Genomic DNA, 17643 nt, shown 5'->3' on the forward strand with positions numbered 1-17643 from the left:
TGTAAGAACTTGTCTCACATATGATAATTATTTTGCATTTTTTATTGGTGATAATTTATCTCGTATATATATATATGATAGTTAAAATTTATATATTAATTAGAATTTTACCCCGTGTAAAATTGTTTTTTTGAAATTTTTATTAGTAAGAACTTGTGTTACATATGATAATTATTTTGAATTTTTTATTAGTGATAATTTATCATATATATGATAGTTAAAATTTATATATGAGTTAGAATTAACCCCGTGTAAAATAGTTTTTTTGAAATTTTTATTAATTAGAACTTGTCTCACATATGATAATTATTTTGAATTTATTATCAGTGATAATTTGTCCCGTATACGATAGTTAAAATTTATATATCATTTAAAATTTATCCCGTGTAAAATAGTTTTTTTTGAAATTTTTATTAGTTATACCTTGTCTCACATATGATAATTATTTTGAATTTTTTATCAGTGATAATTTGTCCCGTATACGATAGTTAAAACTTATCCCGTATAAAATAGTGATTTTGAAATTTTTATAATTTAGAACTTGTTTCACGTATGATAATTCTTTTAAAAATTTTATTAATTAATTTTTTTTTGGTATATGATAGTTAGTTTGAAATTTATATAAGTTAGAACTTATATATCCCGTATAAAATAGTTATTTTGAAATTTTTTTAATTTAGAACTTGTCTCACGTATGATAATTATTTTGAAATTTTTATCAGTTAAAATTTATTTCATATTATATTTTGAAATTTATATCCGTCATAACTTATCCTGTATAAGATGGTTTTTTTTTTTTAAAAAAATGTTATTAGTAGAATATTTTGTCCATTGTTTAATTTATTTAGTACATTATTATATATTTAAGGAAAATGTAGTTAAATATTTAGAAAGAAAGTAAGAATAAAACTAGAAATAAAGTAGAGCAATGAAAGTGATTGAAATTTTAAATGTGTATATGGTGAAATTTAAGAGTGGGAAAATCATTTGAATTTGAATGAAAAAGTTAGGTTGGGAGAAACAAAAAAGTTCTGATTTGATAGATGACTTTGTGCATGTGGCTTGGTGCATGTGGCTTGTGTGGCTTGGTGCATGTGGCTTTGGTACAAAAAAATTTCTCCTTTGATTCTAACCAGTTTGGTTAAGAGAAACATGTGGCTTGATGCAAATATGACTTTTTTACTCACATGAAAGCCAAAACGGCTTAGTTGGCTCAAAAAATTGCTTGGTTATTTGCTACCTTAGTTCAGTTTGTTATATTTTGGACATCAATTGCCCTTACTTTGGACACATGACATCATCTCAAGTAAGGACAATTGAGAGTTTTTCAGAACAATCAAATTTCTTATATAGATTAGATTTTAGTTAATAAAGGTAGTTCATTTAGTAATTGAGTTAAGCGCCGTAAATGCTTTGCTTTGTGGATTTTACTTGTGTTTTATTGCGTAGGGTTTAGTTTCAGTGATGTTTGGTATCGCGACATAGTTAGTTGGTTTTAATGCAGCAAGATTCTAAGTCAAGACACATATATTCTGTACAGCCAAGACTAATTAGTGAATTCAAATAGTGGTCAAAGAGCATTAGGTTGAAGTCTATATATAAGGATAGGCATCTAACAAGGACGAGATAGTTGTATTCGTCCATGTGCTGAATTGTACTATCCTATGATCAAATAAAGGAATATTTCTTATTCTCTGGACTTTGAATTGTCAAGTAGAGTTGGTCAAATTTCTACGAGAGCTGCTATATAACGATTCTTAAACCTTTAACTCTACAATTATACCATTATATTATTCAACTCAGATTTGGTGGTGCCTCTTTCATTAACCCTAACCCCATTTCCATTTAAGCCTATGAAGCGGAAGCTGAGTCACTATGTTGAGGTCACTTGTTGTTGAAAGATAACTCAATCGTGGTTATGGTGGACTCTTAGGTTTACATTTCTAATACCCTTTTGATTTAGTGATGTATAACATTTGATCTCTATTTTTAGTCACTAAGCTCACCAAGAGCTAAAACTCTTGTTGTTGAGATATGTGAGATTCAATGATAGTTTGGTATTGTTTATGTGAATGATTGTGACATCCTAAGTAGGTTATATATATAAGATTAGTCATCCTAAGTAGGTTAACACCTCCAATCCACCTTTTTTATATGACACCTACTTATATAGATTAATAATAAAAAGGGCAAAATATATTTTATCAGTCAAAATAATTGTACTTTTGGTCTCTTATCTTTATTTTATGTTTTAAGTTGGTCCCTTATCTTTTAAAAGTTTCAAGTTGGTACCTTATCTTTTCTGCAGGTTTCATGTTAGTCCCTCCCGTCAAATTTGTCACTATTACCGTTAAATTTGGATATGTGGCAAACGGAAACCACACTTGGAAAGATGACACATGTCCAATTTTAACGGTAATAGTGAAAAATTTGACGGGAGGACTAACTTGAAACCTACATAAAAGATAAGGAACCAACATGCAACTTTTAAAAGATAAGAGATGATTTTAAAACCTAAAATAGAGATAAGAGACTAAAAGTATAATTAAGCCGATCTTCTTTTTATTTAATGTTTTATTAGTCAACTTTATTTTTTAGAAAAATAACATTTATAGAAATATTAAACATTTATAGATACATATATTAATGACTATTTTTTTATACTAATAGACACATATTACTAATAGATACATATTTTGACTAATTATAATAATGAATTTTTACTGATTATATTTATAATCTATGAGGTGTCAGTTTAGTGGTAAGAATTTTATGTTGTAACTTCAAGACAAAATTTGAATCCAACAATTATAATATCTTCTCCTTACACACACATAATAATGATTTAATATAATTTTTTATGACCTGTCAAATCAATGGTAAAAGATAAAAAGTTCAAAACTCCATCTGGGATAGTTACAAAATAACCATTAGTATCAACATTATTAAAAACAATAGTTTATATATATTTTTTAAATTATTTTTAAATATACTTTTGGAAATTATATAATTAAATACTAATATTATCAACTTTAAATAATTTTACAGAAAAAGACAAAACAAACTATCATCATATTCCCAATGCCAACATCATTTCAAGATTTAGGGTTTCTTTTCTCTTCTTCAAAGTTTATCTTTCAGCTGCAGGGGCTCATCCATGGCAGAGGGTTCGTCATCGAAGGCCGGAACTTGGGTACAAGAGATAAATATTGAGTTTAATTTGCTTTATTCTTGTCAACAATCTATTCTCACATAAATATCGTAGGTGTTTTTTTTTTTTTTTTTTTTCCATTCACGCATTCTTAATATGTGAAATGGATCTGAGTTCACTACAAGGAAACACCTATTTATTAGCGGCATTTGGCCCTCAAAAACTAGTAAAAGCTGCCAATAAGTAAAGAAAATACACTATTTACTGGCGGTCTAGATCTGTCATAAAAATGACTGCTGGTAAATTTACTGGTGGTCTAAACCTTGTGCATTTTTTCTTTGCTGTGTGGGTTTTTTATGTTTTACTTGCAACTCTAGATACAATTTTTGTTTAGAGCTGTGTTCTATTTATAAATTTTGCTGAATAAAAAACAAAATCCTTTTGGTTCAATCATAGTATATGGATCTACAATAATCTAGCTATTTTTTATTTGTAGGATAAATTAAATTAATATTTTAAAACATGTATATTTTAATATAGATTTAATTTTTAAAAAATGAACAGCATCTAGATATCAAGGTAGGGATAGACATCCTAACTTTGTTAACACCCTTATCCTGCCCCATCCTCCACCTATAACTTGAAACAACAATTGCGTATGACGTAGCCCCTCCTGCGCATGGCGCAGGGCACAGGGGCAGGACTCTGTTTTCTGCTTTTCTGCATCATTTTAAAGACAAACTCCAACACATATGAATAAAGAATCTTGTTTCATTATCTTGCACCTTAGTTTTGATTTAGTTTTCTTTTATGTATATATAGAGTGATAGTCTTTATTATCCTCTTATCTGAGTTTTCTTTATTACTATCAAAAGATTGACTACAATGAATTAATAATTTGATAAATTGCATATATATTAGATTTGATATTTAATAGAATGAATTACATTTGTGTTTTATAAACATTCATTGGATTTGTAAAATATGTAGAGTTTAATTATGCTTATACAATTATACTATGTATGTCAACTGAGCAGGATGATGTAATTTACAATGTCATGCCAATATCATACGCGTATCCAGTTGATAATACAAATGAGGTGATCTAATCTATCTAATAACTATGCTTAAATATTTTTTCACTTCATTTGTTTTAAAATTTTATTTTTATAGTTTCTAAATTGTATATGAATTTAGGTACGTCCATCTACCTCAAAAAGAAAACGAAGAACAACTAAAGGTTCCTCTGAAAGAGAAAAACTGCGATCCAAAGGGACCAGGGTTGATAAGGTACATCCTCAAATTTGAAATAAATAATGTTGATTTTTTTTCATATATGTTTTAAAGCTATTATACTTGAGTGAAAACAAGTTTTTTTTTTTCACTCAAAAGTTCATTTTGCTTAGAAGCATGTTATGCAAGCAAACTTTCATATGGTATGTCTGTATTCATTAATACTTCTATAGCATCAAACTATTGCTCAAATATATTTTTTGCTACATTTTTTATTATTTTATTTTAGTAACTTCTAAATCTTATATGAATTTAGGTAAGTCCATCTACCTCAAAAAGAAAACGAGGAAGCGTTGAACCACCACTTTCAGATGTTTGGGAAGTCAAAGAGACACCAAGACCAGACGGGACTCGAGTTGATAAGGTATGTCCGTCACCGTCAAGTATGTCGTCAAATTTTAAATGAATATTGTTGATTATTTTTCATGTGATTTTTTTGAACATGCTACGTCTTAAAGCTATTCTACTTAAGTGAAAATAAGCTTATTAAATGTGATTGTTAATTTGTTTATTTTTTTTGTCTCTTCTTCTCTTTTTCGGTGTCGGGTCTCGAACTGAGTACCTCTAGGTTGAAAAATAAATCCTCAACCAAGTGATTAATTTGTTTATTGAACTATATATTGTTATAAACAACATCTTTAACATATCTTTTTATATTTTGCTAATTAACAAGATCAATATTTAATTAGTTAATGTTGTGTTTCAGACCTATTATCATAAAGAGAGACACTTTACTTTGCGGTCTTTAATAGCTGTAAAGAAATATGAGGAGGATGGAACACTTCCAGAACGCAAAAGCAAGACTAAAGGAAAAGAAAACATCAATGCTGAAAAAGAACCACAAGTAAGTATATCATTTCAATTTGATGATGCTGTCTTATTTTGTTATATGAATTTGGTAGAATATTGCTAATTCTGCATAAAAGTTTATTTTTCCTACATCAAATAAGAAGGTTCAACTTATGGAATTATTCATTTGACTATATGATAATTTTTCATACCTTTACAAAATGATTGAACTTGTGGAAATATTCATTTGACTATATATTTGATGTCTTATTCTGCAGTTTTTCTCAAATAAAGCAATGCTTAGAGTTAGAATATGTGGTTCTGTCACATAAGCAATTGTTTAAACTTATTATTGATTGAACTAGTTTAAAATCCAATTCCAGTTAAACAATCACTAAAGTTAGTATAGCTTCATTCATTGGTTTGCGTAATTTTCTTTCCATCAAACCAAACAGACCCTAAAACTAGTTTTTTAAAACACACAAAACCGGTTTAAAACCAGTTTTAAAAATAAACTGGTTCTATTAGAAAACCGGTTTGAAACCAATTATTTGAAACTAAACCCGTTCAAAGATATAAAATGGTTCTAAATCGGTTTTGGAATGAAGCTGGTTTGAAAATAAACTGCTTTTTATGAAAATGGTTTTTATGAGCTGAACCAAACTATTAATATGGTTCAGTTCAGTGCTGTTCATGAACCATGAACACACCTAAATTGTGCTATCAAATTTTTTAGGAAATACTTGTGAAGAAAAAAAGAGAAGCTCTAACAGATGTGACTATTTTGAAAGTTTAACATTCTCATGTTTTAATTTTAACTATTAGAAATTTAAGATAATTCTTGCTGATGAGCCAAGTAAATATTAAAAGTAAGACAGAGTGACATATACATTTTATTATTAAGATCATTTTTGGTGTTTTTTAGTCATTCGGTTGTGGAGTTTTTAAAACTACTTGATAGTTTTATTATTCCATTCTTAACACCCCTTAGGCTAGAAACCTAATATGAGTTTTTATAAGCTTTTTTATTTTTTGTTTGAAATTTTTCAGGAAATTCTAGGAAAGGAAAAAGAAGAAGCTGAAAATATGCAAATCAATGTTGAAGATTTCTTGGAGGAAGCTCACTACAACCTTACTTCACCAAGTAGATGTTTAAATTAAAAGTAACTATCATCAAATTATTTAAGAACATTTATATATTACCAACAAAACAAAATGACATTGAATTTTGGTAATATATTGTTTTGATTTCGATAAATATCATTTGGTTATGGTGACTGAAAACTCATAAGTACTTTTTTGCTTGACAACATCCATATTTTGCTTTAATTTATTGCCTTATTTATATTGAATGTTGGATCTTGTTAGTTTTTGGTTAATATGAATGGATGATGATACTGCTCCCTATAAATATAGATTGTTATATGCATGAAAAAATAAGAGAGCAAGGAAGAAAGATATAGGGAATTTAATTAGGATTTGCCGCAAAAAAATAAAGTTTTAGAGAGAAATAAAAAAGATTTTCTCTTTAACAGGTAGAGATTCATTGATTCTCTTGTTTTATTGTTCATGATTATTATTATGTTCCTCTGAATATTGGTTATCATTAATTTTGTTCCATGCATCGAAGTTTGATGTGACTAATTCGAATTCACAATAGTAACCATTGATAAAATAAACAAGATCTTCATTTCTTTCTAGCAAGGAAACATTTCCAAAAGATACTCTTAATTGAATCCCTAATTAATTCCTCTACTTTTGGTCTCTTTGACGAGTATATAACCTTATTCATGGTCTACCAAAAAATTTCAAATAGTTAAATGTAACCCCACTCAAATAGATGTTTCAAAAAAAAAAAAAAAAACCCCACTCAAATAGAGAAAACCCACTCATAGTATAGGGATACAACTGAGATGCAATTGTTACAAAAAAAAAAAAACTTGATGGAATGACCCTTCAAATTTTTTTCAAGGTCAAACGAAATTGCAGAAGAAATTTATCGCTTAAAATTAAGTATCGAGGCACATGTAAACTACCCAATTTCAATTCCCTCAATTACCAACTATTCAATAGATAATTAAATTTATTCATTCTTTTTATTTAATGTTTTATTAGTCAACTTTATTTTTTAGAAAAAACACATTTATAGATATATTACATTTATAGATACATATATAATGACTATTTTTTTTTTACTAATAAATACATATTTTGACTAATTATAAATATAAATTTTGATTGATAAGGTGTCAATTTAGTGGTAAAAGTTTTATCTTTTAACTTCAAGACAAAATTTGAATATCCAGTAATATCATCATTATTGACAAAAGGACAAAACTTACATGCATTTCCATACATGCATTTCTTACTTTTCCACTCACAAAGAGGTGGTTATTTGTGTTTTTTCATTTTGAAAAAATAAAAGAAAATTATTTTTTAATAAAAAAAACTACCTCTTTGTGAGAGGAAAAATAAGAAATGCATGTATGAAAATGCATGTAAGTTTTGTTCTTAACAAAAATGTATTATCTTCCCATATATTAATACACACGCAGTAATGATTTAACATAATATTTTTATGATGTGTCAAATCAGTGGCAAAAGATAAAAAATTCAAAATTTCATATGGGATTGTTACAAAATTACCATTAGTGTCAACATTGTTAAAAATAATAATCTATATATGTTTTTCAAATATTTTAATATACTTTTAGAAATTATATACTTAAATACTAATATTATCAACTTTAAATAATTTTACAGAAAAAGACAAAAGAAACTTTCGATAAAAGAGATTCATTGCATATTCCCGCAATGTCAAAATCATTTGAACATTAGGGTTTATTTCCTTCTTCAAAGCTTATCGTTCACCTGCAGGGGGCTCATATATCCATGGAAGAAACGTCGAAATTGAAGGCCGAAACTTGGGTACAAGAGGTAAATATTGTGTTTAATTTGCTTTATTCTTTTCAACAATCTATTCTGACATAAATATCGTAGGTTTTATTTTTTTCATTTAGACATTTTTAATATGTTTTTTTTTTTGATAAACAAACAATATATTATAAAGGAGTACAAAGGGGTACTCAATCCCTCACAATATAAAGCAAATTAATATGTGATAGTTTTGCAAAAATTGGATCTCAACTGTGCAAATAAATCTTGTATTTTTTTTTCACCGCTAGTGTGGGTTTTTTATGTTTTACTTGCTTCTGGATACAACTTGTATTTAGAGTTGTGTTCTATTTATAAATTTTGCGGAATAAAAAAAATCCTTTTGATTCAATGGATCTACAATAACCTAGCTATTGTTTAAGGGGGTGTATTGGATTGGGATTTCATGGGATTTTAAAAGACTTTTTTATGACAAAAAAATCTTGAGGTATTCAATCAAAACTTTTAAAAAAGTTAAATAAATCTTGTGGTATTCAATCAAGACAAATAAGATTTTTTTTTCAGGGCAACACAATCCGTTGATATTCAATTGAGATTTGTTCCTACTTTTAAAATATCCATTGGTATTCAAAAGTCTACCGATTTTGATGGATTCTTGTTTGGAATGGATTTTGAGAGACTTTTTAGTTGAAAATACACTTGATAGATTTTTTCAACAATCTCACCAAAAACCTTGAGACTTTTTTGAACTCTCCAAGACTTTTTACTTTCATATGTATAAAATTTCTTCTTCTTCTTTATTACTTTCACAGTTCATCATCACTGCACCCGGTTTTTTCTTCTTTTCTTTGTTCACTTTTTCAACAATCTCCCCAAAAGCCTTGAGAATTTTTCAAACTCCTCAACACCTTTTACTTTCATCATCATTATACCGGTTTTCTTCTTCTTCTTCTTTACCTATCAAATATGTTTTTTTGCAAAAAAATATTTTAACAAATTCTACATCTTTTTTACAAAGTTTTGATTAATTACAACGGCAAACAAAGTTTTTTCGTCACCCATTCATCTGCTTCTATTTTCCATCAATGGTAGTGGTAGTGATAACATTTTTATTGGTGATTAGAAACATATACGTAAAAATGTGCCAAAAAAAAAAGAAACATATACGTAACAAAAATGTAAGGTTTTTTTTAAAATCTTTGGATTCCCAAAAAAATATAATTTCTTTTATTAAAATTTATTGATTCTTTTAAAATTTTCCTAATATACAAAAGTTTCATAATATATAAAGTGTTATGAAATCTTGATTGTAAAAAAGTCTTTTGAAAAAATCTCTCAAAATCCATTCAAATCATGTGTTAAAAATCTTGATTGTAAACAAATCTTTGTAAAAAAGTCTTTAAAATCTCACAAAATCAATATAATCCAACAAAATCTCATAAAATCATCAAGACTTTTTTTGCCAAAATTGTCTCATAAAATCTCAATCCAATACACCCTCCTTAGTTTCAGAATAAATTAAATTAAGATTTAAAATATATTGTATATTTTAATATAGACTTGTAATACAATGTTTAATTATCAAATCTTTAATGATGAGATCTCTATTAGAATCTAATTATATTAAACGCTAAGAAATTTGATTTTTGGTTGTGCTTTTTTTGTTACAAGTCGTTGGCAAAACTACATTTCTTTTAAAAAGGTAGTTTTTGCCAACGACTTATAATAAAAAAAAGTGCCGCCAAAAATTAAATTTCTTGTAATGATATACATGAGTAAGTGCTTTAATTAGGAATGATATACATGCACATTAGTATATATTATCATGTGTCTGAAATATTATTATACATTATTGTAAATGGTAGAATTAGTGACCAAATTACATATTTAAAGAATACAATTTCTCTGTACCCCTTTTTTCCAGACTTTTATCTGTTTGAATGTCTTTCAATTCCTTTTAAATTTTCTAAAATTCTTTTATGCCGGATCTAAACAAAATGTGTATTTTTCATTGACATGTTTTGATGTTTAAGGGATTAATGTTCACATGAATAAAGAATCTTGTTTAATTATCTTGCACCTTAATTTCGATTTAATTTTCTTTTATGTATAGAGTGATAGTCTTTATTATCCTCTTATCTTTATTACTATAAAAAGATCGACTACAATGAATGAATAATTTGATTATTTGATAAATTAACTATGGCATATATATTATATTTGATTTTACATTTGTGTTTTGTAAACATTATTCATTGGATTTGTAAAATATGTAGAGTTTAATTATGCTTATACAATTATACTATATGTCAATTGAGCAGGATGATGTAATTTACAATGTCATGCCAATATCATATGAGGTACCCAGTTGATAATACAAATGAGGTGATATATATATGAGGATGATGTAATTTACAATGTCATGCCAATATCTTAATTTTCACTTCATTTTTTTTTTTTTAAATTTTATTTTAATAACTTCTAAATTATTGTATATGAGTTTAGGTACGTCCATCTACCTCAAAAAGAAAACGAAGAACAACTAAAAGTCCCTCTGAAAGACTTTCAGATGATTGGGAAATAACCGAAAAACCGTGACCCAAAGGTACTAGAGTTGATAAGGTACGTTCTCAAATTTGAAATAAATAATGTTGATGAGCTTAATAAGACTAGTTGAAGGATCGTCGTTGTGCATACACACCACCACTCATAAGTCTTTAACATGTTTTTTTCCCTTAGTTTCATCATGTTATTCGAAACTTCGTAGATTATCAAAAACGCTCTAAGTCAATCATGATTAACTATAGATTTGTCATATTTAAAGCGACTAAAAAAAGATGCATCTATCAGTACAGGTAGTACAATAAATTCATCTACTTGCACTTGCACTTGCACATCCTCTTAATCCGACTCATTTTAATACAAGTCTAGTTCACTCAAATGTTCATTTTGCTTAGAAGCATGTTATGAGATTCTTGTTGAATATGCCTTTTGATGAGGCTATCACACTCTCTGAACTCATTAATAGTTTTAGATGTCACATGCAAACAATATCATATCGAGAAGGGTATTCATTAATACTTTTTTTTTTTTTTTTTTTGATTTCATTAGAACGAATCTCTTTCCAATGCAATGTAGTTCATTAAGAAGTGGTTCAATCATGTTTGTAGAAAAACGAATCTCTTTTTTTTTTTTAGTATTGACAACTTTCTTGATAGTTTTCCAGAGAAATGAATTAGATGCAGTCAAGTTCAGTGTCACTGTGCAGTCAGATCTTTGGTACTGTCCAGTCTTAATCAAACGGTTCATATCTCAATACTATTTTTTATCTATATTTCTAAGAGCAGCTCTATTAGAGGAGAAATGATTCTCTGCAATAATTTACCCCTGCAGTAGAATCTGGACCATTCTTATAATTTTCATACATAAAATTTAAATTTTAAAAAATAAATAAATGGTGTAGTTGCTGTAACTGTACCTTGGGCTGAACTTCAATTAAAATAACAATAAATTTGTTACTTTTTTTGTTGTTGTTGTTGACCAAAGCATTTGTTATCCAATACATTAATATGAATATGTGAGAGAAAATTAGTGAAATTTAATATGAGATTTTTAGAATTGCATTGTTAGAGTAGAAAATAAAAGAGTTGATTATTTAAAATGATGTGACTTTGATGAGATCCACAAAATACCTTTAAATGAATTTCACCATTAGAAGTGTTCTAAGGATTACATTTGATCTCAATCAGGGTCACAAATTCTTATCTGCATGATTGCATGCTCCTGTGAATTTACAGATCCAGTTTTCTAGAATCTATTGTCATATCAACAACTTGAACATGTCTTATATATTTGTTTATTGTCAAGATCAATATTTAATTAATTAATTAATTAATGTTGTATTGCAGAACTATTATCATAAAACGAAGCACGTTACTGTGCGTTCCGAAAGATCTGCTTTGTTTTATCAGACACATGGAAAACTTCCTCCAAAGAAAAGCAAACCTGATGCTAAATAAAACTCAAAGTGAGTACTCTCTTTTTGAATATGTATGTGTTGCAATAGTGCTGGTTCATAGTACAAAGCTTAAGGTTAATTGTTCGAAGAAGAATACAAACTCCCTAATTAGCATCCATATTTCCTTTTGACGGGTTGATTTCGTCTTCGTGAGGTCTAATTGATTTGAGGTCTCTTGTATCTGTTCTTTTTTGTGCTTAATTCTTGTATCTCGCTTTCTGTCTCTGAGGTGTCTTTGGATCTTCTTGTGGTGGTAAGTTAGAAGTGTTTAATTTTTCGTATGCCTTTTTGTAGGACTGTGAGTGTTTTTTAGAGATTATTATGTGTTGGTAGGGTGTACACTCACAGTGTTGGTAGGACTGTGAGTACATGTACTTCTAATAACCCTTTGTATTCTGCATTTTTTTCATGTTCTTTTTTGCTTATTATATATAATATTATTTATCATAGCTATTCAATTCAAGTCCTTTCTCCCTACTTTTTAGAATTGAAAAAACCATAAATATTTTCATATATTATTTTGACTTCTTTAAAGAAAAATCTTTTTTAACGTTTTTATTTCCTGTTTGAAATTTCTCAGGAGATTACAGCGAAGAAAAACAAGAAGAAGCTGAAAACATGTGAATCTATGTTGAAGTGTTCTTGGCAAAAGTTTACTACAACTTTTACTTCCTTGGTTTGAAAAATATTGGAGATGTTTCAATTAAAAGTTATTATCACCAAGTTATTTAAGAACATTTATATATTACCAAAATATCATAATTAAGGACATAGAATTTTGGTAATATATTGTTTTGATTTCGTTAAAATACTTTTTTTGCATGACAATGGCCATAATTTGCTTTAATTTCTTTATAATAAATAAATGTTGGATCATTTTAGTGTTTAATTGGTTGATATGAATGGATGAATGGTGTAGTGGCTTGAAAATTTACTATAAAGATGAATAAGTAGAGTGTCCGAGATTTAAATCCTGACTACTGCACATATATAGTGTAATGTCTCTGTCAACTGAGTTAAGCTTACGAGGACTAATGGTTACCTCCTCTAACCGAGTATGTGTTGAATGATTTGGTACTTGATACGAAACTCTATCAAGACTCCCCTTTTAGCTATATACAGCAACCATTTACAAAAGATACTTTTAATTGAATCCATTATTTTCTATTGTACAACATGTTATCATATTGTTTTAATAAACTTAATATAGTACATGAACAATTGAACATATGACCTTTTATTTTGGTACGTGGAATTTAGAATGACGGGGTGGTATCCTAGTAAAAAGCAAATAAAATTTTAGAGTTCTTAAAACACTTATGAAAATATTTAAATTTATCTCTCTAAGAGCACTTAATTAATTAAATGACCCGAACTCAAATCTGTTAAATTCAAGATATGTCTTGTTATCATTGGACAGAACAACACAATACAGAACAGCACAGCACATGACAGAACAACACAGAACAAATTTTTATGATATTGAACAATTTTTTGTTTTATATGATATTTGGTGAACAAAATGATATTTTGGTATTTTAGACAAGTTGTACTTGGGACAAAAAGTTGTGCTGTGATTTAGTGATGGACAAAAAATTCTATTTTTGTGTTGTCCCTTGCCTCCAAATTTGTCCAGTCGCTGAAACAGTTTTACAATCAAACACAGTACAATTGAAGTTGTCCTGGTCCCTTGTTTTTTCTCTGCTAGTGTGGGTTTTTATGTTTTGCTTGCTGCTATGTGGATACAACTTGCTAATATGTGACAAAAGAAACATCATCACACATTTATTCCAAGTAAATAAAACATCTACAACTAAAAAATTTCAAAGAAGAAAAGTAAATAAAACTCTTAAATAACAATCCTAAGTTGATCTTGCAGTATTCTAACCGAATATGATCGACAAGGAAACAAAGACCCACTAATGACATCATGCCTTACTGCTTTCCAACGCCGAAAAACTCATCTTCTTGCCACAACTCCGTCGTCGCTATGCCGCGAAAGTCAAAATCTAAAAGGAGCTTGGGTGCCCAGCCCAGTTCACAAGTACTGGGCACACAAACATGCATATTGGCAGGCCGCAAGTACTATAGTCCTAATAAAATTACTGTAATCAAATGCTAGTCATAAAGCTCCAAATCAACCATTTTTTTTATTCATAAAGTATAAACTAAAATAACTTTTTCATAACTTTATCTCAAAAATACTTTTCCATCAAGACAAATAAAATCAACTCTTTCTACCAAAACCGGTCATTTCCAACTCAATCCAAGATCAAAACTTTGCAAGCCACTTAACTAGAACACTTGCTACATTTTTTTCTCGTATTCAATGTTTTCACAAAAATAAAACCTCCAGAATCAAATAAATCTATTTAACACAGTATTCTTAAAACTCATGGTACCACAAAATCACTTCAAAGTAAAGTGAAACAAAATCTTTAAAATTTGAAGTTTTCAATAACAGCAACCTCTTCAAACAAAGCATAAAGTTCATGTTTCCTCAAGTTTAAATCATGTACATTTCCAAAACTTCCCTCTCTATGCATCATCATCAATTTCGGTCATCCTAATAAAAACTTGAAATTTGAAAATATTTCGTTAAAAGAAAAAAGAAATTTTTCAAACACACTCAACAAACAAGGTTTTCAACAAAACTTATCAAACACTACAAAACCTCCATAATACTCAAGTTCATTAAGCTCAAGTACTTAAGAACACCAAAATGAGTCTTACAAATCTAAGAGCACCACTAGCTTCACCAAGTCAAGACAAGCAACTTTGGTTCTTGTACTTTTCGCAAACTCTTTCTAGCTAGATTTTTCCAAAATTCAAGTTTTTCCATTCTTGAACTTTGGTACCAACACAACAATGGAGGGGAGAACAAGAAAAGGAAATGAAATCAACTGAATAATGAAGAGAGGGAGGCGCTATATGGTTCTCACAAAATGAAGGGAGGATACAAGATATTTTTTTTCCTTATGTTTTAGTACATTTTAAGCTGACATATATCGGTGTTACAACTTCTCTTTTTATTGATATTTGCGATGCAATTTATGCTATTAAATTTGTTCATGCTAGAGGTTCGGCAAACCTTTGGCCTGAGTGTGACTCGCTCGTTTTAGTTCAAGATTTTACTAACCTGAATTTAATTCCTTGGAAGATTAAGATCAAATGAAAAAATTGCATTCATCTCATTAGAAATTCTCATTTCAGATTTTCTCATATTTATAGAGATCTTCCCCTTGGTACTTAAAATAATAACCATCTCACAATGATTTCTTTTGAAATCTACATGAGGATAACTAAACTTTTACACTAGATCTTGCATATAGTTCATATTTTTTTCGCGAGTCTCAAACTCATACTAAATAACATTTTTCTTATCTAATACACTTCTTTTCAACGCTTATGGGTAAATTGGATAGGCCAAAAGCCAAATCCCTCATTATCTCGAGACCCATTTTCATTAGGGCCCAATCTAACAAGGATCGGTCCCCGTATGTTGGATACCCTCTGATCTATAACGCCTCAGCGGCTAATAACATCTCTCAACGGTTATTCGATTAGACATTGAATGACACCGTTCATAAATATACCTTCAATATGCCAACAAAGGTAGACTTTCTTTCTACCATAAATCCTCGAACTTTTTGCTGACTTAAGCGCCCAATGTTTACAAATACACACTCAACATTCAACTCGACATAATGCTCGTCCAGTTCGACCAACTATCTCAACTGTTTAGATCAAAACGACCATTATCACATATTTACCAATTGGACTATCTCGGTTGTAGTTGTACTACCCTTTTTTATTTCCCCATTCATGCACCTATATAGTACTAAAGTCAGGAAAAACAAATAATAAAAAATGAATGCAATCACTCACAATTTTTACTAGGAATTTAAGGATGAGAATTTTATTTCTTTACACTTTTAGGTAACTATAAACTATATTATCTAGCACAAATAATATACTCAAGTAATTGGTAATTGGTATATGCACACATGAACATTACAGGCCAAATTAAGAGACTTATATATAAAGAAAACATATCCAACAAAAACAAACAAAACAAATATATAAACCACATCTTTATTCAGATCCATTCAAATATATGCATAAAACTAAAGATATGTCCTCAATCCTCATATTCACATATCAACAAAACCCAATATTCTGAATTTCACAACAACAAAATAAAAGCAATTAAAACTAAATCAACAAGAATGATGTGTGCTTCCAACACTTTTACCATCCTCACCAGTTTCCTGATTCTGTGGAGACAACAGAAGCTGTGCCTCAATTGGATTACCATGAGCAGCAGGAACACTAACATTATGATGATGATAATTCTGTTGTTGTTCTCCTCCTCCTTGTTGCTGAATCTGATAATAACCAACCGCGCCTCCGCCACCGCCACCAGCACCGCCTCCGCCACCAGCACCGTTATCAAAATTTCCCATTCCTAATGACTGACCACCATCAGCAACATCAGAAACAGCAGCACCACTCATCTGATGTCCACCACTATACCTAAGCATATACTGCTGCTGAGCAGCAAGTAACTGATGAGCTTCCATAAACTCCTGATCTTGCTGCTGCTGCTGACCATCACGAATAACTATCCCACCTCCTCCAGCAATCTCAGGAGGAAAATTGTTCGCGAAACCCGCAAATTGAGCATTATTCCATTGTTGTTGCTGCTGAGGCATTATAACCGTTCCGGGATGTGCCAACAAGTACTGCATAGTTTGAGGATTCAGATTGTAACTAGAGAGTTCCTTTTTCGCGGCATGGAGCTCATGTTGGATTTCTTTTAACCGCTGTTGGAGCATCGAGATCAAACCAACACAGCCATAAACCGGATCTTTTATGCGAGACTCTGCCTCGTATGCTAGGGATTTCACCGCGTCTTCACGGTCAGTCGCGTTAAGCTCTTTTAAGAGCTTAGCGACGTTGCTTGCACCGAATACACGGTGCACATTAGCAAATCTCTGTGGACTTTCGGGGAGGAAATAGGGGGCGAAATCACATTCTTGGGTGCACTTTCGTCGGAGATACTTGCACGCTGCACATGGTGAATTTGATGACGACATTTGAATCAACCTAGCTGCAAATTAAATTAAATTCAATAAATCAAATTAGGTCATTCAATATTTCAATTCAACAACAAACAATAAAATTTAATCAATTAATATTGTTACTAAAATAAGCGATCTTGTTAAATATTTGATTCATTTCATTGGATTAATCTGTAATTTTTTTTTCTTGATCGATTAATGATTTTTTCTTGATGAAATAAGATTGGAAGAATTGCGATTAAATAAATAATCGAACGATAATATGAAATGATTGGTGACAATTAGCGATTATAATCAAATGAAATCGCCATAATGAAACCCTAATGCGACGTGTTTTTTGATAATATATGAAATAAAATCAAGATCTAAATCGATGAGAAATAATGAAAAAGAAGATTAAAATTGTTACTTTT

At 29.4% G+C, this 17643-nt stretch overlaps 1 protein-coding gene across 1 annotated transcript; it reads right to left on the reverse strand.

Moving 5' to 3' along the window:
- Positions 1 to 16366: 16366 nt before the first annotated feature.
- LOC123915263 (LOB domain-containing protein 12-like) lies at positions 16367 to 17245 on the reverse strand. Its single transcript, XM_045966403.1, has one exon. It carries the CDS (start codon positions 17243 to 17245, stop codon positions 16367 to 16369), a length of 879 nt encoding a protein of 292 aa, XP_045822359.1.
- Positions 17246 to 17643: the final 398 nt, after the last annotated feature.

Source organism: Trifolium pratense, linkage group LG3 (genome assembly GCF_020283565.1).
Source record: "Trifolium pratense cultivar HEN17-A07 linkage group LG3, ARS_RC_1.1, whole genome shotgun sequence".
NCBI classification, from domain to species: domain Eukaryota; kingdom Viridiplantae; phylum Streptophyta; class Magnoliopsida; order Fabales; family Fabaceae; genus Trifolium; species Trifolium pratense.

Excerpts from the sequence above, each read along its gene's own strand:
- LOC123915263 (XM_045966403.1), bottom strand. The coding sequence starts at position 17,245 with ATGTCGTCATCAAATTCACCATGTGCAGCGTGCAAGTATCTCCGACGA.